Source organism: Dipodomys merriami, unplaced genomic scaffold (assembly GCF_024711535.1).
Source record: "Dipodomys merriami isolate MVZ:Mamm:240054 unplaced genomic scaffold, mDipMer1.0.p SCAF_11, whole genome shotgun sequence".
NCBI classification, from domain to species: domain Eukaryota; kingdom Metazoa; phylum Chordata; class Mammalia; order Rodentia; family Heteromyidae; genus Dipodomys; species Dipodomys merriami.
Genome location: NW_027202382.1, coordinates 24708399 through 24732628, shown reverse-complemented (window position 1 = coordinate 24732628; position 24230 = coordinate 24708399). Strand labels below are relative to the sequence as shown.

At 40.2% G+C, this 24230-nt stretch overlaps 1 protein-coding gene across 1 annotated transcript in view; it reads right to left on the bottom strand.

The window, feature by feature from the left end:
* Positions 1 to 7856: 7856 nt before the first annotated feature.
* Rad23b (RAD23 homolog B, nucleotide excision repair protein) overlaps positions 7857 to 24230 on the bottom strand; it is a 36125-nt gene continuing 19751 nt past the window's right edge. Inside the window, exons 6-10 of the mRNA XM_070011165.1 lie at positions 20640 to 20767; positions 18612 to 18744; positions 16225 to 16352; positions 15471 to 15668; positions 7857 to 9502 (exon numbers count right to left, since the gene is read on the bottom strand). Coding sequence (XP_069867266.1) covers positions 9389 to 9502; positions 15471 to 15668; positions 16225 to 16352; positions 18612 to 18744; positions 20640 to 20767 — 701 coding nt within the window. The 3' untranslated portion in view covers positions 7857 to 9388. The remainder of the gene's footprint in view (positions 9503 to 15470; positions 15669 to 16224; positions 16353 to 18611; positions 18745 to 20639; positions 20768 to 24230) is intronic.

Below are 24230 nucleotides of genomic sequence, written 5' to 3'. Positions count from 1 at the left end.
TGGGTATCTTTGTTGCAACGGGTCATCCTGTGTCCTTGTTTTAGTGTTTTGTTATTCCCCTTCCCCTCCCCAGAGTAGAAAAATGTATATTCAAGATGCAGGGTACCAAAATCAAGTACAGTGACAACAGGGGATATTCCATAGGGGGAAGAACATACAAAGGAAACAACAACACAAAAAGCACATAGCACAATATATTGGAAACAAACTTTACAACTTCGGTGGGTTGGGAAGGAGTGAGGGGGAGGGAAGGGATAATGGGACGACAAGGGAAGGGGTAACAATGATCAAGAAGTAATGTCCTCATTGTCTGACTCATATAACTGCCTCCCCTCTGTACAGCATCTTTACAAGAAAATAAAATTAAAAAATAAAAGAAGGGACCCAAAGAGAAGTCAGAAAGTGGTGGGGTTTTTTTTCCCCTCATCTTTTCTGAATAAGCATTTCCATGTTCATTCAGATAGAAAGTGCAGGAGCTGTGAACTCAGATGTGCAAAGACTCCCGAGAGCCCTGTATCTGGCAAGGGTGTAATTCTTCTTAAGAGTGAAAAGATGGCCAGGTGCCGGTGGCTCATGCCTGTAATCCTAACTACTCAGGAGGCTGAGATCCGAGAATTGTGGTTCAAAGCCAGCTGGGGCAGAAAAGTCCATGAGACTCTTATCTCCAATAAACCACCAGAAAACCAGAAGTGGCACTGTGGTTCAAGTGGTAGAGCATTCTCCTTGAGCTGAAGAACTTAGGCACAGTGCCCCGGCCCAGAGTTCAAGCCCCACGACTGGCAAAAAAAAAAAAAAAAAAGAATTAAGAAACACTAGGGCTGGGTACCAGGGGCTCATGCCTGTAATCCTAGTTAATTGGGAGGCTGAGATATGAGGATTGCGGTTCAAAGCCACTCCATGCAGACAGAAAGAAAGAGAAGGAAGGAAGGAAGGAAGGAAGGAAAGAAAGAAAGAAAAAAGAAAGGAAAAAGGAAGGAAAAAAGAAAAGAGAAAGGAAGGAAAAAAGAGAAAGTAAGGAAAGAAAGAATGAAAGGAAAAAGAATGAAAGAAAGAAAAAGGAAGGAAGGAAGACACTAGGTCCAAGTGGAAGGAATAGGTTTTGAGCATGATTTACTAACAATTTATTGTCCTTCCAAGTCCTCTGGTCTCACACTTGGTGCTTTGACTTTAATTATTGTTCCTGACATATGTTAAAATCATATCACCCGGTACCTATGAAAGTAATCTTAGTTGGAAATAAACTAGTTGCAGATGATCAAGACAAAGTCATTGACCTGACTTGTGTAATTGTAACCTCTCTGTATAACACCTTTATAATAGCAATAATTTTTTTTAAAAAAGATAAAGTCATGAGCCAGCCATGTGGTTCACACCTATGATATAACCTGGGAAGGCTGAAGCAGGAGGATGGTCAGTTCCTAGGTTTACACAGAAAGAATTTGTCCCACACAAACAAAAGTCACTCAGGTAAGGCTGACTCAATATGCTTGTGACCTTATAAAAGAGGAAACACGGGGGAACCCACATGACAACGATGAAGGTGATCTTCCACAAGCCAAGGAACCCCAAGAGGGGCCAGCAAGCTGTCAGGAGCTGAGGTGAGGCATAGAATAGATTCTCCCCGCCCCCACCCCCGGCCCCCAGCCTTCAGCCTGTCCATACCTGCTTCTCAACCATCTTGCTTCCAGAACCGTGAGAATACAGTTCTATTACTTCTACCACCCACTTTGATAACAACTCTAGGAAATAATATGACTACTTCAGAGAGAGAAATGTGTGCAGCAAACATTTAAAAACTGTGTGCCAGCCACCTGCGTGACAGCTCAGTATGTATTACCTCTGAGAATGCCTTCCACATAGATACCCTGCCTTGGCATTAGCAAGAATGTCTTGGAAAAAGACACCAATAGGCATTGGCACTGTCCGGGATGTCAGCAGCCAGCTGAGTCTTGCTGTTCTGTCAACAAAAGGAGAATTCATTCATGCTAGAGAGCCAAGTGGCAGGTGCTGTCCTTTCTGATTACAGAAAGGAGAAGCCTGGGCTCTTAAAGCCTGAACCACTTGCTCACAAAGTTGCCCTGTGCACCTGGCTCTTCTCAGACTGGCCAGACCTGCCTCTCTAGACTTGTCTCCTACTCTGACTCACATCTTCCCCCCTCAGATATGCTCACCCCTGCTTCTCCTTGCACCTGCCTCTTCTCTCACCTCTTGAGGTGTGCCTTTGGACTTTTTGTGGCATTGGGTTCTCTATCCTGCTAAATGACTTTTTTCTTTTGCTGGTTGTGGGCCTGGCCACTGTCCCTGAGCTTTTTCACTCAAGTTGCTCTACCACTGTGAGCCACAGTTCCACTTCTGTTTTCTGGTGGTTAATTGGAGATAGGAGTCTTAGAAACTTTCCTGCCTGGGCTGGTTTCAAACCACAATTCTCAGATCTCAGTCTCTTGAGACATGCCTGTGCCACTGGCTTTAAATGCTTTTTTTTTTTTTTTCAATAGTATTAAAGAATTTTGGTATGAGAATTGTTTAGGTATGCATTTTCTTGGCTAGTTGGCAGTGTTGGGGATACAATCCAGGACCTGCGGCATGTGTTATACAACCTTACTCTTACCTTCCCATATCGCACTCCTTTTTTCGGGGGGGGGGTCTGGTTGTGGGCCTGAACTCTGGGCCTGGGCGCTGTCCCTCAGCTCTTCAGCTCAAGGCTAGCGCTCTACCACTTGACCCACAGCGTCACTTCCGGCTTTTTTCTTTTTGCTTATGTGGTGCTGAGGAATCGAACCCAGGGCCTCATGCATGCAAGACAAGCGCTCTACCACTGAGCCACCTTCCCAGCCCTCACTCCTAATACAGTTTTAGTGCTGGTCCTGGAGCTTGGACTCAAGGCCTGTGTGCTTTTGCTGAGCTTTTGTGCTCAAGGCTAGAACTCTACCACTTGAGCTGCAGCTCAACGTCTGGCTTTTTTGGTGGCTAACTGGAGATGAGTTTCATGGACCTTCTGGCCCTGGCTGGCTTTGAACCTCAGTCCTCAGATCTCAGCCTCCTGAGTAGCTAGGATTATAGGCGTAAACCACTGGCAACCACTACATGGCTTTTTGTTTTTATTTTTGGCAATACTGGGGCTTGAACCCAGGGCCCAAGATTTGTCCCTTAGCTTTTGTTTTTTGCTCAAGGCTGGCACACTACCACTTGAGTCACATCTCCATCTCTGACTTTTTGGTTAATTGGAGGTAAGTGTCTTATGGGCTGGGTATCAGTGGTTCATGCTTGTAATCTTCACTACTTAGGAGGCTGAGATCTGAAGATTGTTGTTCAAAGCCAGCCAGGGCAGGAAAGTCCATAAGACTCTCATCTCCAGTAAACTACTGAAAAAAAAAGCTGGAATTGGCACTATAGCTCAAGTGGTAAGCTTTGGGCAAAAGAGCTCAGGGACAGCCCCAGGATCAGCATACATATGAGTCTCATGAACTTTCCTACTGTCTGGCTTTGAACCATAATCCTCAGATTTCAGCCTACTGAATACCTAGGATTATAGAATCAACTATCAGGGCCTGGCTTCATCTAACGTATTGTAAGCCAAAATCTGCTTTCCAGAAAAGAAACCCTTTTCTGTTAATCCTAATTAAAGAAGTCCCATTCATTCATTGTGTGATCTTCAAAGAGCTTGTCATCACTTAAGGTTATCTGATCCATTGTGGTCTCACTTGGACCCAGCAGGACAATAAAGCCCAACCCAGGTAATTCAATAGGAAGAATTTGATATAGATGATCACTGGACCTGGAACTATGTAAGGTACAAGTGGAGTCTGTGTCCTGACAAAGAAATTGTGGTCTCTGCCTTCTAAAGCATACAGCAGTGTGCTTTGGTAAATCCTCAGAATATCAAAGTTTAGAAAGCAGCACCCAAAGCCGGGTGCTGGTGGCTCACATCTATAACTCTCGCTAAGTAGACTGAGATCTAGATTGAGATTTGAAGTTAATTTGGGCAGAAAAGTCTGTGAAACTCTTATCTCCAATTCACCACCAAAAAGCTAGAAATGAAGGCATGGATCAAGTGGTAGTGCAACAGCACTAAGTGAAAAAGTTAAGGAATTTGAGTGTGAATTCAAGTCCCAGTACTGACATGCATGTGTGCGTGCACACACACACACACACACACACAGCAGCAGCAGCAGCAGTAGCAGCATGCACACACACACACACACACACACACACACACACACACACACAGCAGCAGCAGCAGCAGCAGCAGCAGTAGCAGCATGAACAGCCAGGACTCAGATCTGAGTGGAGGCTGGGGTGTGTGGGATAATGGGGACCCCTACTTCACTTTCTTTTTGCTTCAAGTTGAAACAGGGCTGTGAGTGAAGATGGATAGGTAGAAGAGGCTGTTGGCTGGCAAGCTCCTGGAGAGCTCAGGCGGCGAAGATCTGTCCCACTGTCCCCAGGTACACAGTAGAAGCCCCACAGGGCACACAAACACAAGTACACTCCTGGCTCAGGCTGGAGTCCTCTCAGTCACTCTCAGCTTCAACAGTGACCTAGTCAGCAGGCTGCCCACACACACCTGGGACAGTGGATGGGCAAGCCCTTGTGAGAACAGTGGAACCAAAGAAGAGAGGTCAACAGTTTGCACCCAAGAGTCAAAAACTCCGGATGCCAAATGGGAACCTGGATCTCACATTTGGCTTTCAAAGAGTAAAAGATGGTTTAATGAAGTGATGTATCATATGGTGAATAATGGTAAGGGTGATATTGACCAAGGTTCACTGTACTTTTAAACTAATTTGTTGAATTGAGTCCCTTTTGTGTAACTTAAAGATAAAAAAAATAGTAACGTACCAATGTTAGCTTCGTAGTTGTGATAAATGGTCAAGGTTATCGAAGGTGTTGCCTTTAGGAGAAACTGAGTGAGTGCACAAGAAGTCTATATTATTCTCTGTGCAACTTTCTGAAAATCTCTAATGGTCCTAAAAATGTTAAATTGATTGTTGGGCACTAGTGGCTCACACCTGCAGGAGGCTGGAATCTGAAGATCAAGATTCCAAGCCAGGCCAAGTTCAAGAGACTCATCTCCAATTAACTATCAAAACCTAGAAATAGAGGTATGGCTCAAGTGGTAGGCACTAGCTATGGTGTAAGCTCAAGGCCCCAAGTTCAAGCCTCAGTACCAAAAAAACAGAAAAAAAATGATTGCATCCGATTGAAAAGTTTCTGCCCAGCATAAGAAGCAATCTGAAGGAGAAAAGCAACTCAACTGACCACAAATCCTATCAGCCCTTTGGGGGAACTCTCTCCCTTCCAGACTTGTCTTAGGACAAAGGTCCAAGAATACCCCTGGGACCTGAAGAGAATTGTACTCCTTAACAACTTAAAGAGATCCTGGGGGGGGGGGGGGGGGCCAGGAGCCAGGCGTGAGCTTCCATCCTCTCCCAGCCGTGGTCAGTTATGAGAAGTGAGGCTCACAGCTCATCTGTTTCTTGCTCTGCCAATCAGCTCTTAGGGTTTAAACGTGAAATTCGATGTAGGCAAAGTGATCTGCAGCTCTCAAGGACCAGTGCCTTCTTTTCTTCTTCTCCTCTGTGGAGTCAGGATCAAAAGGCTGCTTTGGGCTGGGTCTGTAGACCACCAACTCTCCTTCCCCTCAGTAAGCTAGTACCTCAGTTCAGTGTCCTAAGAACCTTCCCCAATTTCCTGCACTGGAAGCTCGGCTTGGCTTCCTACTTGCCACAAGGGGGCGTTATCAAGGTACACAGCTCCTTCCACCCCGTGGTTTTCTCTCACTTTACTTAGGTTTGTAATTTTTTTTTTTTTTTTACTTTTAGATGTGCCCTCCCTCTTCCCAAGCCTTGTGGCCAGGACCAGGCTGAAGATGTGCATTGGAGCCAGTTTATAAGGAATGAAAGCTTAAGTGTTTTCTGCCGATAAGCAGGAAGATTCTCACAATTGTCTTCCAACTAGGTCTCCAACATGACCCTCCCAAGCAGTTTTCCAGGTAAATGATCAAGTCCAAAAGGGAACATATAACCACTACCACAGCAACTCTTCAACTTTCCCCCCTCTAGGACCTTCTTTTAAAAGTTGTTGGGCACCAGTGGCTCAAACCCTGTAATCCTAGCTACTCAGGAGGCTGAGATCTGAGGATCACAGTTCAAAGCTAACCTGGGCAGGTAAGTCTGTTACTCTTATCTTCAATTGACCACCAGAAAACCAGAAGTGGATCTGTGATAGAGCTTTAGTGGCAAAAACTCACGGTCGCAACCCAGGCTGAGCTCCACTGACAAGAGGGGGAGAACGCGTGGGGGGGGGGGAAGGGGAGGAAAGAAACAGAAAATTGGGCACTAATGGCTCATGTTGTAATCCTAGCACCTCAGAAGGATGAGATCTGAGGACTGTGGTTTGAAGCCAGTGGGGGCATAAGTCTGTTCAACCAACCAGTAAAAAGCTGCAAGTTTTTGAATTGACTGCTTCTTAACTTGTGCTCCTGAAAGCAATTGCCCATGGATCATACTATTAAAGGACCCATTACTATTAAAATGGCCTCAGTTACAGCATTTCACTGCTCTATAGCAGTCCTCACAAGGAGCAAATGTCTTCTCAGCCCCTTCTCCCTGGCAAATCCTACTTAAGACCACTGCTATGCAAATTTTGCTACACCTTGATAGGCAAGGCTCTTTCCAATCACTTGTCATACACTCACTCCTCAGTTGCCCAAGTATAGAATGAAATGAACAAAGGACAGGGGAGGACACTGAAAGGACATGTACTCAAACCTCAAGTAAGGACAGCCATCACTGTAGATGTGGCCAAGTACTCTTTGAAATGTTTTCTAGCAGTGGGCTAGGTGCTGCAAGACAAATACAAGAAAATAAGGATTCTACTTCAATCTAACAACCTTCATGATCCATGACTCACATCCCACCAAGAATCCAACTCATCTTTGTGTTGACTGAAAACACAGGAGACCCAATAGAATCAATTTAATGCCTGGCCTTTGAAATGTTATATTCACCAATTACTGAAGAAGTATCAGTGAGAGGCATTGCCATCTTTTAATCTAAGAGTCTACGTGAGAGAATATAAAAAATGAGAAATGCAATGTTGGATGTATTGAAAATATTTTATAATCAATTCTCTAGAATCCTAACCATCTAGTACATGAAAAAAGTATATGGTGGAACACGTCAATTATTTTTAAACAATGAAAGGAAATATTTAACTAGAGGTGGTAAAGAATTATACAAATATAAATTCAGGCTTCCTCATTTTCTAGAGCAGCTAAACAAAAATATTCAAGATATAGACGACAGTATAGCTCAAATGCAAAATTTCAAAGTCAAATAGCCACTTACATTAAGAGATGTACCAGAACTATTTGTAACTTAAACAATAACAGCAAAAGGCACAGAAGCCCATTCCATTTATGGTGTCTCAAATCCTTTAAGCAGATAACAAGGTAAGATGAAAGAATGGTCAAAACTTGGCCTGAGCTGTCTTCTGATAATTATCCATCCTACTACTGCAGTTTTGCTGTCCAAGAATAAAAGCTCCATGCCATCAACTTGTGTTGCCACTTTCCAGAAAAAAGGAGCAATGTTTCTACTTTTCCCCTCCATTTCCAGTTTTCACTATGTTCTGAGCAGTAAGGTAGCAAGTAGGATGTCATAAATGAGAATATTCCATTATCAGACCTGAAATGTCACTCCCTCTTCCCAACTCCTTGCTCTGCCTTCAAAGATATACTTAACAATCCTCATTTTATTCTCCTGAGACATTATGCATGATCCATTATAAAACATACAGGTAATACAAAGTCTGAACATCTATCAATTGGTGGAACACATGGAAATTAGACATGGTACATTGTGAAGGAAAAATCACGGTTTCATTTATTTTTATGAGACAGATTATGAGTGCATGATGAAAAAGCTTAGGAGTTCATCATCAAACTGTGCCAAGGACATTGCAAGAGATTACACAGAGAAATCTGTACAAATTCATATTCTTAGTACCAGATGGTAGAAAAAAATATTGTTTCTTTAAATAGTCTCGATTACATCCAGGAAAACTGATTTGGTAAATGGAACAGGTAGATATCCACCCCTTCTCTTTATGATCAAATAATTCCAATGAAGGAGGCTCTAACAACAAAAAAAACTCTGAAAAAAATCCAAATAAAGGTCAACACTGTTAAGATATTCCTTTTTAATATGCCATGAAATATCTTGATTATATATTTTCCAAAGAACCTTTCCAGCCACATTTCCCAACTCTTCTAGAAGTCTCAATGCATTAAGATACCTTATATCGTTTTGAAAGCAATGTAATACTAATGACTTTTAACGGTAACATATTCTTATTTAAGAGAGGAAAAAAAAACTTTTACAAATATTGGAGACCCAGTTTTGGAACATTTGCTTTAATTTTGTAATCAGTGTTTTGTGAATTTTTTCTTTAAAGGCAGCAGTTTGACTCACAGCTTGCTAATACATTTCTGCTGAGGAAAGGCAGAGAGAAAGAGTGAACGCTGCATTTCTTCATTGGCCCCAAAAGTGCTAATTTCACAAAGGGTTACATCAAAAGCAAACATGCAATGGTTGTTTCAAATCTTTTACTGCAATATAACAATGAAGTAAACAGTCATTAGACACCTACCAATTTTCCCCCAAACAAACAAAAAAAAATGTAAACAGGAAAATAACTTGCCTATACTTGTACAGCTTCTCAAATCATGTTAAAAGGGTCTCACATTCAATCATCAGGAAATTTTAAAATAGCAGTAATTATTTTCATTTTAAGAAAAAGTTCCCTTTCTCCCCTCCCCCACCTTAAGTATTTAACATGAAAGAATGGGCTTCCTTATGCATTAATTTTATACCTATATGAAGCAGCAACAATAACCATCAATAATTTGGCATTTCTGTTTACAGTTGCTCCAAAATTTTTTTTTCAATTTCAAAAAGCCATTATCCAGTGTTGCCATGAAATATACTGTAAATTCTAGGTAGCAAAGATTCTTCTGGAAACCAACAGTAAGCCAAAGAAATTAAAGCAGAGCATTACACTAAATTTCTGATCTAGTACACTAAAAAGATTGAAACCTAGGAAAAGTTACCTACTGTTTAGAAGAAATAAAGACCTGCAAAAGCTGATTTTTTTTCTTTTGGTTGTATATTTTACACACTGTGTGGATTTGCGGCATCTGCTAATTGAAGCAGACATGCACTGTATTTATCCCTGACCTATGTCCTAGCCCTCCCTCCCCACCCCCAACAACCTACTACCATATACCAAGCATTGTGGATATGAACCCAAGTCATCCCAGACAATCCAGTGAACAAAGTTAGTGTAATGCACTGGTGTGAAGGTGTGAGATACAAAAAAGTCCCTTTTAATCTTCATCAAAGTTCTGTTGTAGAAGAAAATTGGCAGCCAAATTCTCATTCTTCTCACAAGCAAAATAAGCTTGTATCACAAGTCCTTCAGGAAATCCTAATGCCTTTAACTGCAAAAGACAACAATAAAATTAAAAAACACATCAGTAACAGGACATTCAACATTCTCACAAATCAGAAACTCCAGTGTACCACTACTGAAATCATCACTTGAAATATACAGCACATAAAAATATGCTCCTGAAATTCTATGCCTCCATCAGAAAGAATGACATTGCTCCATTTGTTAGGAAATGGAAAGACTCAGAAAAAATTATTTTAAGTGAAATAAGCCAGGCCCAAAGAAACATAAATCCCATGGTTTCCCTTATTTGTAATACTAGTATATATCTGAGTCAAGCAGAAAAGGTCAGATAAGTTGATGTTAGGGAAATGAACCCTAAGATATGTATTCAAATGTGTTTTTCTTTCATGTGATTGTTTCTAGCACATTTATAAGATGATTTCTTTGTTGCTTTGTACGTCCCTCCCCCATGGTATAACCCCTGCTTTCACTGTATTTGATGTTGGTATTTGTGGAAGGGAAGGGGAAAAAACCAAATCGTTTAAATAGGGATACAGGTGGACCCATTGCAACAATGAGATGTACAAGTCATTATGTCGAAAACAAACTTTACAACTTTGGTGGGGGTGGGGGAGAGGAGGATTTGGTGAGGGGTGGGGGGTGGATGGGAAGGGGAAACAAAGGAGGAGGCTACAATGCTTGATAAGCAATATACTCATTATCTTGCCCATGTAATTGTAACCCCTCTGTATAGTATTTTCACAATTTGAAAAAAAATATGCTCCTGAAAATGCTACAATGAATGCAGTCCTTACATGAATTTGGATTTACTGTCCTATGCTAGGAGGGAGATGGAATCTTTTTGTGACTGTTAAAGCTATTGGTTTAATAGGTAATCTGCAATAACTTTGTGGTATCCACACTATGAATTAGTAGCTGCTGCTCTGGTTTAAAAAGCCCTATAGAAGCTGGGTGCTGGTGGCTCACGCCTGTAATCCTAGCTAATCAGGAAGCTGAGATCTGAGGATCCCGGTTTGAACCCCGATCAGGAAAGTCCACAAGGCTCATTTCCAATCAATCACCAAAAAGCTGGATGTGGAGCTGTGGCTCAAGGGTTGAAGTGTTAGCCTAGAACAAAAAGGCTCAAGGACAGTGCCCAGGCTGAGTTCAAACACCAAGACTGGCACAAACAACAATGATAAGGATATAAGGAATCTAGAAAAGGGTTGAGATTCCATACTGGTGATTATGGTTAAACCACATCTTACATTTGGATTAAATATTCTCAATTTATTCTAAACAATACTAAAAATCTAATAAGTGATCATCAGAATCATGCTATCTTTTGAAATCAAGACACATGGTATCTCGTTTTAGACATTTATTTTTAAATGGAGTTATCAGCTAATTTATCTCATAAGCCTATTCTGTACTGCATTTGTGAACATCTTCCTCAACTGTCTCAATCACCTTGTAGTAAGAGTAGATTAAAAATTACTAGGAGGGGCTGGGAAGGTGGCTCAGTGGTACAGCGCTTGGCTTGCATGCATGAGGCACTGGGTTCGATTCCTCAGCACTACATAAGCAAAAAGAAAAAAGCCGGAAGTGGCGCTGTGGCTCAAATGTTAGAGCACTAGCCTTGAGTTGAAGGGCTGAGGGACAGCGCCCAGGCCTAGAGTTCAGGCCCCACAACCAGACCCCTTCCCACCCCCCAAAAAATTACTAGGAGATCAGGAATGTGGCTTAGTGGTAGAGTGCTTGCCTTGTATGCATGAGGCCCTGGGTTTGATTCCTCAGTACCACATAAACAGAAAAAGCCAGAAATGGTGTTGTGGTTCAAGTGGTAGAGTGCTAGACTCGAGCAAAAAGCAGCTCAGGGACAGTGCCTGGGCTCTGAGTTCAAGACCCAGGACTGGCAAAAAAAATTTACTAGGGTTGATTCTTGGCTCATATGGTACAGCACCAGCCAATAACAAGTGTCAGATTCTGAGTGAGTCCTAATCTTGGGGGAAAAATCTAACTAGAAAAAAATTCCAATGTAGCATGAGATTAAGTCTAAGGCACAAATCTTGCCCATATTGAAGTTGGGATAGCTGAAGCAAAAGACCAACAGATGGGGCACAATTCACTTATATGCTTTTATGAGACATATATTTGAGATTCAAAAAAATAGATATGTAAGGAAAAAGGTATTTATCACACAAATATAATAACCAACAGAAAGTAGCTACATCAGGCAAAATATTTTTAAAATTACTACTACAAAGGATATGTTATGAGTAAAAAGGAGAATACAGTAGATACAATTATAAACACATGTAACAACAGAATCCCCAAACACATGAAACAAAAATGCTAGCATAATTCAATAGTAATTGAGGACTTAAATACCTTCAGTTTCAATAAACAAAATTAGCAAGGGGACCAAAATGGAAATTAAATATTTGAATAACACTAATAAACAAATATACCTAGCAGATATTGGCAGACAGGTTACATTCTTCTCAAATACTTCTAGAACATGTTTCAGAAAAAGACCATGTTAGGCTATAGAATAAAACTCAGGAACTTCAAAAGGACAGATTAATGCTTTATGATCACAATGGAATAAACTGAGTAATCAACAGAGGAAAATATGGGCAATTCATAAATAGATAAAAATTAATACCAATGGGCTGGGAAGGTGGCTCAGTGGTGGAGCGCTTGCCTTGCATGCCTGAGGCCCTGGGTTCGATTCCTCAGCACCACATAAGCAAAAAGAAAAAAGTCAGAAGTGGTGGTGTGGCTCAAGTGGTAGAGCGCTAGCCTTGAGCCGAAGAGCTGAGGGACAGCGCCCAGGCCCAGAGTTCAGGCCCCACGACTGGACCCCCCCCCCCAAAAAAAAATTAATACCAGCTTAAATAATGGCATCAAAAAAGAAACCACAAGGGAAATTAGTGCTTAGAGATGAATGAAAATAAAATTATAACACACTAGAACTCATGAGATGTGTTTGTAACAGTGCTTAAGAGACAAGTTTAGAGTTGTAAAATTTTTAGTAACACAGATCTTTAATACAAAACTTATTTTAAACTAACAAAGACAGCAAACCAAGACAAGAGGAAGGAGGTAATAAAGGTTGTAGAGAAGGGTGGGTGCTCAGGTAGTAGAGGACATTAGTCTAGCAGAAAGCCCTTGGGTTTATTCTCTAGTGGGGACAAATGAATTTAGTGATGCAAAGCAAGAGAAATTCTCTCCTACTTGCTTTGAAGAAGGTAAAAACAAAATGATTTCTAAAGCTCCAAGGGGCTGAATTTTGTTAGACTTGAAGAATATGTATGAAAATCCAGAGCTTAGATTATATCCCAGTAAACGCCTTGACTGCAGCCTTGAGGCTTAGAATGCCTCACCTAAAGTTTTGCAGCTATGAAGCTATGAGATAAGTGTTGTTTCAAACCACCATAAAATTTGTTGTTACATATATACGATGTTACAATAGAAAATACATTCAAGGAAGAAAAATATGATAAACTTCGTTAAAGAAACTACTCATGAACATGAAAAAAAACAAAAAAAATTAACAAGAAATATGAGACTTAAAAAAAAAACCATTAAAAATTCAAGTTATTTTTGAGCTGGGCGCTGGTGGCTCACGCCTATAATCCTAGCTACTCCAGAGGCTGAGATCTGAGGATTGCGGTTCAAAGCCAGCTCGGGCAGGAAAAGTTGTGTAATTCTATCTCCAATAAACCACCAGAAAACTGGAAGTGGCGCTGTGGCCCAAGAGTGCTAGCCTTGAGTTGAAGAATGAGGGACAGTGCGCAGGCCCAGAGTTCAAGCCCCATGACGGACCAATAATAAAAATAAAAAAATAAATAAAAAATAAAATAAAATCAGTCAATAATAAAACATTTTTGGTATTGTTCTTAGGGTTTGAACTCAGGACCTGGGTACCATCCTTGAGCTCTACCGCTCTACCACTTGAACCACAGCCCCACTTCTGGCTTTTTTGGTAATTGGAGATAAAGAGTCTTATGGCTTTTCCTACAGAGAATGGCTTTGAACCCCAATCCAAAAATCTGATACTCTTGAGTCGCTAGAATTACAGGCCTGAACCACTGGTGCCTAACTAACACTATTTTATCTTGCTAGTAAAGGGGCTTGAACTTAGGGCTTGGACACTGTCTGTGAGTTCTTTTGCTCAAGGCTACCACTTTGAGTCTCAGCTCACTTACTTTTTCTGGTGGTTAATTGGAGATAAGAGTCTTATGGACCTTCCTGCCCAGGCTGGTTTTGACCGCGATCCTCAGATCACTCACAGGCATGAACCACCAGCGCCTAGCCCCTAACATGTCATGTAAAACATGTCATGTACTGGTGGCTCATGCCTGTAACCCTAGTTACTCAGGAGGCTCAGATCTGAGGCAGCCTGGGCAGACAAATCTAAGAGAGTGTTAGCTTCAATTAACCAGCAAAAAGCTAGAAGTGGAAGTATTACATAAGTGGGAAAACAACCTCTTGAATGGAAAAAGTTAAGCAAGAGCAAGAGGCCGAGTTCAAGCTTTAGTACAGGCACACATACAAATAAAATCTCAAATGTGACAGTGCCTCCCTAAGTAACACAGCTGGTCTCAAGCCTCTTGAATCCTGAGATTACATTCATTATGTGGTGTAGCATGCCCACACCCAGGCATGGTGGCACATGCCTGTTATCCCAGCTCTCTGGAGGGTGAGGCAGGAGAATCTCCCATGTGAAACCAGCCTGGGCCACATAAAAAATTGTAAGATGGCAATACTCTCCCAATTCATCTCCAAGATAATAAGCACAATTCCCATCTACACTACAACCTCGCCGTCCTCCATGAAATTGTCAAGCTGACCTTAAATTTAATCGGAAATGCAAGGATTCTGAATAACCAATACAACTGAAATCCTTCTAATTTTAAGATTTACTAGAAAGCCACAGTAATCAAGACAGTGAGGTATTAGAATAAAAATAAGCATACATATAAGACCAATGGGTTAGAACTGAGAATTAAAAAACCCTTCATATATATGGTCAATTGACTTTGACAAAAACCAATATAATTGATTAACAAGTCTTTTCAAACAAAAGGTGCTGCGTTAAATGGAAAAGCAAAGAACAGATTCCCACAATTCATACCATACACTGAAAGAAACAAAATTGACCAGACCTATACATATATATGAAAGCTATATATTCTGTAGAGAAAACACAGATCTCAGACTTCTGAATAGCTAGGATTTCAGGTGTGAGCTACTGGCATCCAGTTTTAAAATGTATTATCGGATTTCCATCTAAAAATATTTTGTAAGGCGAAATACTTTAATTCCCTGTTTACAAATGTTTAAAAGTAGAGAGAAATTGAACGACACATTGCAGTAGAACAATTAGGTTGCTTTGGTGCCTCAGCCTGCATTAGTTAACCAACTAATAAGGATAAAAAAAGAGAACCAGGAGCTGGGAATGTGGCTCAGTGGTAGAGTGCTTGCCTCGCATGCATCAATTCCTCAGTACCACATAAACAGAAAAGGCCTGAAGTGGCGCTGTGGCTCAAGTTGTAGAGCACTAGCCTTAAGCCAAAGCAGCTCAGAGACAGTGGCCAGGGCCGAGTTCAAGCCCCATGACAGGCAAAAAAAAAAAAAAAAAAAAGAACCAGGACGGTGAAAATCTGATTTTTATTGTACACAATTCTTATCAACTGGAGTAAAATGAAGTAAAATTTCAAATATATGTAATTCAGAATTAGGTATAGATCTTAAGATTCTTTTCTTGAAACTTTGTGTTTGCTTTATGTAAGGAAGGGATTTCATTGTATTGGGGGGGAGGGTGGGCAGAGATAAGAGGGTACAATTCCTAAGGTAAGGGTTCTATTTGGCTCTGTGTAAAGAACTCCCTCCAGTGAATGGAAGTACTCCAATCTGTTCTACCAATAGTAGCACACGTCAACTGAGCATGTGAAATGTTACTATTGTGATAAAATAACTGAATTTTTAGTTTTACTTAAACTTACCCGTTCTATTGCTTCTTTTTCCTGAGGTGTTACTTGTATGTAGTTCATGTGCCCACTTCCAGATTCTGTAATTCCTGCAGTGCCTCCTCCAGTGACACCTCCACTACCTCCACTGCTACCTCCTCCTCCTTGACCACCAGCTTCTTGAACTGGCTCATTCAGCATCTGAATAAAATGCTCCTGGTGTTGGCTAATTTGCTGTGGTGATTTGAAAAACAAAGGAAAACAAATATACTGATACTGCCATCAAGCAAACAGCAATTCTAAATACAAGAGAAAAAGCTGTAACTTTGCAACTGTAATATTTTAGTTATTTTCTGTAATATTAGTAAAGAATTTCAGTTGTTTTGAGAGAAGTAAACAGTGAAAATACAAATTCTTTCATAAATTTCTAACCCCTCAAGTTAATGTTAAAAAACACTCAGGGACTATACATAGAAATAAGAACTTAACCTTGAACTCGTTTAAACAAACCCAACTTTTATACTCAGTACAACTATCTAGAGCCTAATATTCTTGTACTACTCTCAAACAGGAAGAGGGATGTTATTTTTTTCCAAATGTAATACATTTTGTGCTAAGCAGTAACACATATGAATGCCACACATGAAGCCCAGAGTACCTAGCATACATAAAGCCAGCACTTGACTACCAAGCATGAGGCCTCAGAACTTGGGGAGATGCAGAGGAGGGAATAACGATATATTCCAACCCCATTTTCCAAATACAACATTTTCCCAAATTAATTGGTCACCTGAAGTAATTGAGGATTCTCTCGACCTATCTGTTGTAGCAATGCTGGAAGCAAGGAAGGATTCTGTTGAATAATTTGTCGCATCTGCTGAAACTGAGGTTGATTCCGTAAAAATTCAAGAGGATGTCCTGAAATGCAGACAAACATTTTAAAATAAAAACAGCAAATATACATAATAAAGAGCTGGCTAAATCATACCTTTAGACAATAAATATCAAGTAGAAAACTAGCTGAGTTCTTTGATGCAATAAAATGGTGTAAATGATACACCTCCAGATTGTACCATATTGCAAATCTTATACTGCAGAAAAAGTAACTCATTTCTTTTAGCAAAAGCATAGAGAAGCCTAGAACTTAAAACCAAGCTTTCCTATGACTGGCCTGGGTATATTACCAAAAAGTACTTTTTGTAAAAACTTGTGCCCTGAATATATTCTATCAAAATAAAAGGTATTCCAAGTTATTCTAGTTGTTCCAAAGTTCCTCTGAATACATTTAAAAAGAAAAACAAACCAATTCATTTTGTAATCTGGTGATGTGTTGAGGACAGGGATACATCCTGTCAGGCTGCGAATACATCCTGTGCTGTGATTATCATAGGAACTACTTTTGCAAATTAAGATGGCTATTATATCAACAGGCAATATAATGAGATAGGGCCGCTGCTGACCAATACGTGATTAGGTTACACATTACCATAAAACCAATATTCTTCAAAGAGCAGAGTATGAACATCATTTCTTGTGACATAGTAAAACAAAACAATGTGAAAGAAAAGACATAATGGGGGGTGGGGGGAGGCTGGGAAGGGTTGTGAAGGGTAAACAAAGGAGGAGGCTGCAATGCTTGGTAAGAAATGTACTCATTATCTTGCCCATGTAATTGTAACCCCTCTGTACAGTATGTTCACAAAAAATAAAAATTAAAATTAAAAAAAAAAAGAAAGACATAGTTAGGGCTTGAGAGAATAGGTTTTAATATAACCTGAAAATAAAAATGATTCTTGGATATTACCACTATACTTCAGTCTTAGTATATTTAACTCTTTAGTCTAAGATTAATTTACAATCAAATAATGCAAAATAAGAAATAGACTTTGAGTGCTGTTACTTGAACATACTGTACAAAACTATTATGTTTAACAGGGAATACTTTTTAGTTCACTTATGGTTAATGAGAATTCTTAGCCAGGCACCAGTGGCTTATGTTTATAATCCTAAACTACTCAGAGGCTGAGATCTGAGGATAGCAGTTGAAAGCCAGCCCAAAATGGAAAGTCTGTGAGACTTGTATCTCCAATGAAACATCAGAAAACTGGGAAGTGATGCTGTGGCTCTAAGTTGCAGTGTGAGCTCTGAGCAAAAAAGCTTAGGGACAGTGCCCAGGCCTTGAGTTCAAGCCTTACAACCCATTAAAAAAAAAAAAAAAAAAAAGCCAACTGTGCCCTGGCTTAACAATTGTTTTGTAGATGAAGAAAATGACACATAGAAACTAAGTTGCTTAGAAAGTGATGTATGTATAAGAAGGAAAATAACCCAAAGGAATCACAGCTGTGGTCTCCTTTCCACTATCATGCAAAATTCTAACAAACGGTCTGTTCTTTTGTGAAACTGTACACTTAGGGATTTTTAACACAGAACTGATTCAAACAATAAGTTAGGAAATAATGCAATGAAAGACACCATTCCTGGGCCTCTCCTGAGTCCAGGCATTGGTCTATAGTCATACCTATAGCAATGGAAGTACGAACACTGACCAATAAGGAGACTTGAATTCAAACTATGCTTTCTTCTTTAGATAGACAATTTTAAACCTCTCAGGGTTTCATTTCTTTGAGTATAAAGCAACTGCTACTATCCTGCTGGTTCTGAAATTGCACATAACAGTCTTTTTGAATAGTTTCAGAATGTAATACTACATGAAAATTGAGAAACAATATTCTCTTATAACTTGGCAGAACTGATGCTTATAAGCATAGATACTTTTACATATACTTGGTAGCATTTTTTTAAGGCTGTTTTCTAATAGAAAATGTATTTTAAGGGGTATCCAGATGATCTGGTAATAATTTTTTTTTTTTTTGGGTCCGGTCCTGGAGCCTGAACTCTGGGCCTGGATGCTGTCCCTCAGCTCTTCAACTCAAGGCTAGTGCTCTAACACTTGAGCCACAGCACCACTTCTGGCCTTTTCTAAGTAGTTTATTGAAGGTAAGAGTCTCATGGACTTTCCTGTCTGGGCTGGTTTTGAACTGCAATCCTCAGATCTCAACTTCCTGAGTAGCTAGGATTATAGGCATGAGCTACTGGTGCCTAGCTGCTGAATTATTCTGGATTACACTAAAAATCCAGGACTATTCTCCCCATCCAGAAGACACCACTCCACTTTACCTCCAGAACTTGTTGTAGTTGTTGCTGTTGTCGTTGCTGCAGCTGCAGCCACAGCTGAAGACTGCGGAGTCCCAGTACTAGCTGCCTGGGGAGGGTCAACCACAGCTTGATTTTCTCTATCTCCAGGAATTCCCTACAACACAATTTCACGGCTTTAAGACATCTTAACATTAAGACAAAATTAACAAAAAAAACCTGTCTAGTTAATATGCCTTCCTAATTTCTAAAAGGATGAAAACAGCTGTCTACTTCAAAGGAAAGTAAAGAATTCTGCATGGATTCAAGTTAAAAGTCGCCCAGCTGTGGTGTAGAATTCAATACTACAGTATAAGGCAGCACACTGTCCAATAAACTCTTCATAATGATAGAAATCTTCTCTAACTGTGCTGTTTAATAAAGACACTTGCTAGCATCATCTTAATTATTTACATTGTGTCTTAATACATACTTAACTTACCAAGGTTTTTTTTTTTTTTTTTTGGTCCGGTGGTGGGGCCTGGGCGCTGTCCCTCAGCTCTTCAGCTCCAGGCTAGCGCTCTACCACTAGTGAGCCACAGCGCCACTTCCGGCTTTTTTTTCCTGCTTATGTGGTGCTGAGGAATCGAACTCAGGGCCTCATGCATGCAAGGCAAGCGCTCTACCACTGAGCCACCTTCCCAGCCCTTCCCAAGGTTTTTATACATGTAGTTAGAGGTGATTTTTGTTAACTTGGAAACTTTCACCAGTTGTTGCTTAGTGACACAAAGGTTTGCATTTGTAACCTTACACTTAAGACCAATTTAAGACAATTTAGAAATACTTCCAGAAAGAAAAAGCAAATGGACAGAGACCACAAGAGGACCTCCTCTACTGATCCAGTTTCTGAGAAGTGTCATCCAGAAAACACTACTTATAAACAAAATTACTTTTCCAAAACTCATAAAACATGCAAAAGAAACTTGAATGATTTAACTGTAAGAAATGCTTTCTGTACATTATGACATGTCTCTTCCAAGTTTTTACAGACTAAAACTCTACTAAGAGTTTGGTACACCCTTTTTTTGATGTACATTTTGTTAAACAAATCTAAAGAATGGATTACAATACTAAGCATTAAACTTAGGCAGAATTCTAATCAGATATAAATTAAAACTATAACTCCAATTAGCTAATCAATTTATATTTTTGTGCAGTTACTGGGGCCTGAGCTCAGGGCTTGCAGCTCTACCCTTCCAAGGCTGGCAACTCTACCACTTGAGCCAATTTTCACTTCTGCTTTTTGCTGGGTGGTGGGACTTAATAGTCTAATGGGCTAATAGTCTCAAGAGAGCCACCATGGGCTGGGAAGGTGGCTCAGTGGTAGAGCGCTTGCCTTGCATGCCTGAGGCCCTGGGTTCGATTCCTCAGCACCACATAAGCAGAAAAAGCCAGAAGTGGCGCAGTGGCTCAAGTGGCAAAGAGCTCGCCTTGTGCTGAAGAGCTGAGGGACAGCATCCAGGACCAGAGTTCAGGCCCCACAACTGGACCCCCCCACCAAAAAAAAAAAGAGAGCCACCATGCTCAGACCTCAGACTCCTTAATAGCTAGTATTACAGGGGTGAGCCACTTGAGTGCAACTGGATAATCAATCCTGTAACTGTAATTATAACTGTGTAGTCATGATGTTTTCTAACTAAAGCCCTATCAGAATACTTAAGAAAGGGTTGCCTTTTATCAACAAAAATGCTAACATTCATGCTGGGCACTACTCAAGAGGCTGAGATCTAAGGATTGCAGTTCAAAGCCAGCCCAGGCAAGAAAGTCCGTGAGACTCCAATCTTCAATTAACCATCAGAAAACTGAAGTGGAGCTTTGGTTCAAGTAGTAAAAGCACTAGTCTTAAGCACAAAAAGATTGCGATCAATGCCCAGGCCCTGAGAGTTCAAGTAACATTCTAGAGGGAAAATTATTTTGTAATAGGTGGCATACATTATTATTCTCCACTGAATTAACTCTTCCTTTAAAATCTTAGTTTCTTAAACAGTAAAAAACAAGAAAAATGTTTCTCACCATTAAAAGATACTCCACTGCTCTGTCAGGGTTGTTGAAACTGGCTCTCAGGGCTGCAATTACTTGTTCTCTTTCATAGCCCATTGACATGATCTCAGTTACCATATTTTCATAAGACTGACCTGTCACTGAAGGGGAGAAGGGAAGAATATTTAATGAACACTTTACACATTTCTTGGCTATATACATGTACAAGATGTTTCACCTACTACTAGACAAGTAACAGTGTAAGTGGCAACATATTTAGTTAGCAGAATACTGGGCCTTCTGCAAAGATGTCCATGTTTTAATCATTGAAACCTGAAACTAAAGTTACAATTACACAACCAAGAGGAAGTAAGGCAGTTCAAGGGTAGGAAATCACCAGCTAATGAAATCATTTTGTACACAAAGGGAGTCACAAATGCTTCTTTTTGGCTGACTACCTGTAATGATAATTTTACATGGTCCTTCAATATTATAAATATCCAAATGACACTTGCAGTACACAAAGTCCCCCACTCCTGCATGAAATTGAGACTAGCTAATTATTAGCTAGCTTTACAATGCTTGGCTAAAACTTTTTGGATAGACTCAATCTCATCACAAGAGTCCTTAGAGGGGGCTGGGAATGTGGTTTTGTGTTAAGAGTGCTTGCCTAGCATGCACGAAGCCCTGGGTTCCATTCCTCAATACTACATAAACAGAAAAAGCTGGAAGTGATGCTGTGGCTCAAGTGGTAGAGTGCCAGCCTTGAGCAAAAGAAGTTCAGAGATAGTGCCCAGGCCCTGAATTCAAGCCTCAAGACTGGCAAAAAAAAAAAGTCTTAGGGACTTTGCTGCTTATACTAGCTTCAGATCTAGATCTCAGCCTCCTGAGTAGCTAGAATCACAGGCATGAGTCACAGATGCCCAACCCTTCTGACCCCTTTGTATTAGCTAGTGAGACAAGTATCAGACTACTAACCTATATAATACTGTAAGATAACAAATCAGTGTTGGTCTTACTACTATATTGTGGTAATTTATTACAGTATAAACAGAAAAGTAATGTTTCATAAGAAAACAGAAAAGTCAGGTAACAGAAATATAGCAAGTCAGGAAAGGAAACCATTAGGACGAGACAAATGAGCTCAATATTGAAAATTGGTACAAAGCGTACTGTAAGCAATCAATTCCAATAGAATAAATTTGCCATTTTCTTATGATACCTTTTACTAACAAAATGATGGGGAAAAGATGAGGAATCAACAAGTTAGGAACTCACAGCCACACAAGGTGGATGATATTAGTGTTCTAATAAGCCACTGCCAAGAAGCTCTTCTCAGTTTTCTCATCTGGACTTAACTTTCTCTTGATAAAAACAGCAGACAACACTAACTGAAAGCTTTCTCCCCTACATACTTTTCCATGTGTTCTGGAACCTATCTTTCTTGCTACCTCAAAAAAGTAGTCTTGGTTATCCTATCCCATCTCTACTCACTCTGCTTGTCCTTAGTCTGCTCTCTTCTCTCTAGACACAGTTATCCATGAATACTATGCCCACTTACCCACATCCCACCAATTTCTCAACAAATTCTAAAAGATTCCCCCCCAAATTTGTCCCCCGTTCTGTCTTTTCCCTTTCAATAAATGGCGTGTCTACCTACCCAAGTGTTGGGACCAGAAACGTTGGTTATTAATTTCTTTTTCCCTCCTACCATACCAAATCTAGCTGTGTATATGGTAGTCGTACCTCTAAATTATGCCCCAATCCCATCTTCTTTCTTCACTAAAATCATGCAAAACCAGCCTACAGCAATCTCTACAATCCATACTTTAAGTGGAGTTTAAAAAAGAACACACTGGGGCTGGGAATGTGGCTTAGTGATACAGTGCTTCTCTACCATGCATAAAGCCCTAGGTTCAGAATCACCTAAACAGAAAAAGCTGGAAGTGGCACTGTGGCTCAAGTGGTAGAGTGCTAGCCTTGAGCAAAAGAAGCTAAGGGACAGTGCCCAGGCCCTGAGTTCAAGCCCCAGGAATGGCAAAAAGAAAAAGAAAAAAGAAAAAAAGAACTCATGACATTTCAGGCTTCCAACCCTAAATGAGCTTCCAATCACCACATTCATCTTCTCTGAGTTGCTTAGTAAACTATTCCTTTTCCTGCACTAGTCCCTTTCACATACTAGCCCCTTAGAGGTACTTTTCCTTCACACCCTTTAGTTCTAAATTAAAAAGTTATGGCAAGAAAGGTAATGTCTAGATGTCCTAAAAAGTGCTGCTTCTCTTTATGTTTCTCTCTGTATTTTCAATGTTGTTTATTATGACCTACAGCTTAGAAAGACGCAATGTCATTTTGCAGTTTTAATGGCACTATCAGTTGAGTACTTTTTCTCTACAGACTTTGCAAAAGAGAAAAGTATTGAATAGCTTACAAACCTAAATGTGGATGTAGTTTGTTCCCCTAAGTGTCCAAGTTGTAAACAGGCTTGATGTGTTAGTATGAGAATGGAAGAGGTAAGGCCTACTTGGGAACTAATAAAGTAGATTTTATTTTAGTTTCTTGTCTCACCATGTGAATGCTTCCCTGGAAACATTTCTGTCAATGTGATGCCATTCTCCACAAGGTCTTCACAAGCTGAGAAGATGCCAGTGTCACACTCCAAAATTGTGGGCCAAATATACTACCTTTTCTTTATAAAATGCTCAACCATAGGCACTACATTATATGTAACAAAAAATAAGCTGATATATAACTTTTCTTTTCCATTCTATGAGACACTTTTTAGTAATACTTCCTTATCCACTGATGCAATTCTAGCATAAAGCCACTCAAGTTGCCAAAACATTCTATTACCTAGTTATCAAAGATATCAACAGAAACAAATTTAAGACCTTAAGACTATCATTAAGTATACTGTTTAAGCAAAGTAAGTCTTAAGGTTATCATAACAACCTTAAAGGAAAGGTTTGCTTTATCTCTGAAAGATGATGAAGTTGAGACTTAAGAGATTTAGTAATGTGATCAATGTATCTTAGTAATCCATCAATGGCTGGCAAACCATAGTACACATGGCTCTACCTCTTGATGCACAGCACCATTTGTCTTTTTGCTGGTTAACTGGAGATAAAGAGATTCACAAGCCAGGTGCTGGTGGCTCATGTCTGTAATCCTACCTACTCAGGAGGCTGAGTTCTGAGGATCATGTTTTGAAGCCAGCCAGGGCAGTCACCATAAGACTCTTATTTCCAATTATCCACTCAAAAGCTAGAAGTAGTGCTGAAGCTCAAGTGGTAAAGCGCTAGTCTTGAGCACAAAGAGGTTCTGGGACAGTGCCCAGGTTCTGAGTTCAAGCCCCATAACCACCACCACCATTACCACCAACAGAGTTTCAGGGACTTTTCTGCCATGGCTGGCTTCAAACTGAGATCCTCAGATCTGTGGAGGTCACAGGATTTTCTACTTGGCATTGTAAACAAATGGAACTTAGAGCTTAGAGAGATTTGTAATGTTTCAACTAGAAATCACCACAACATACTATATAAGTAGTCATTCCCAAAGTCTTACCTGAATTATGGCCTAGAGCAAAACCACAGAACACCCAAACGTAGGGTCAGGAAAAATTATAAG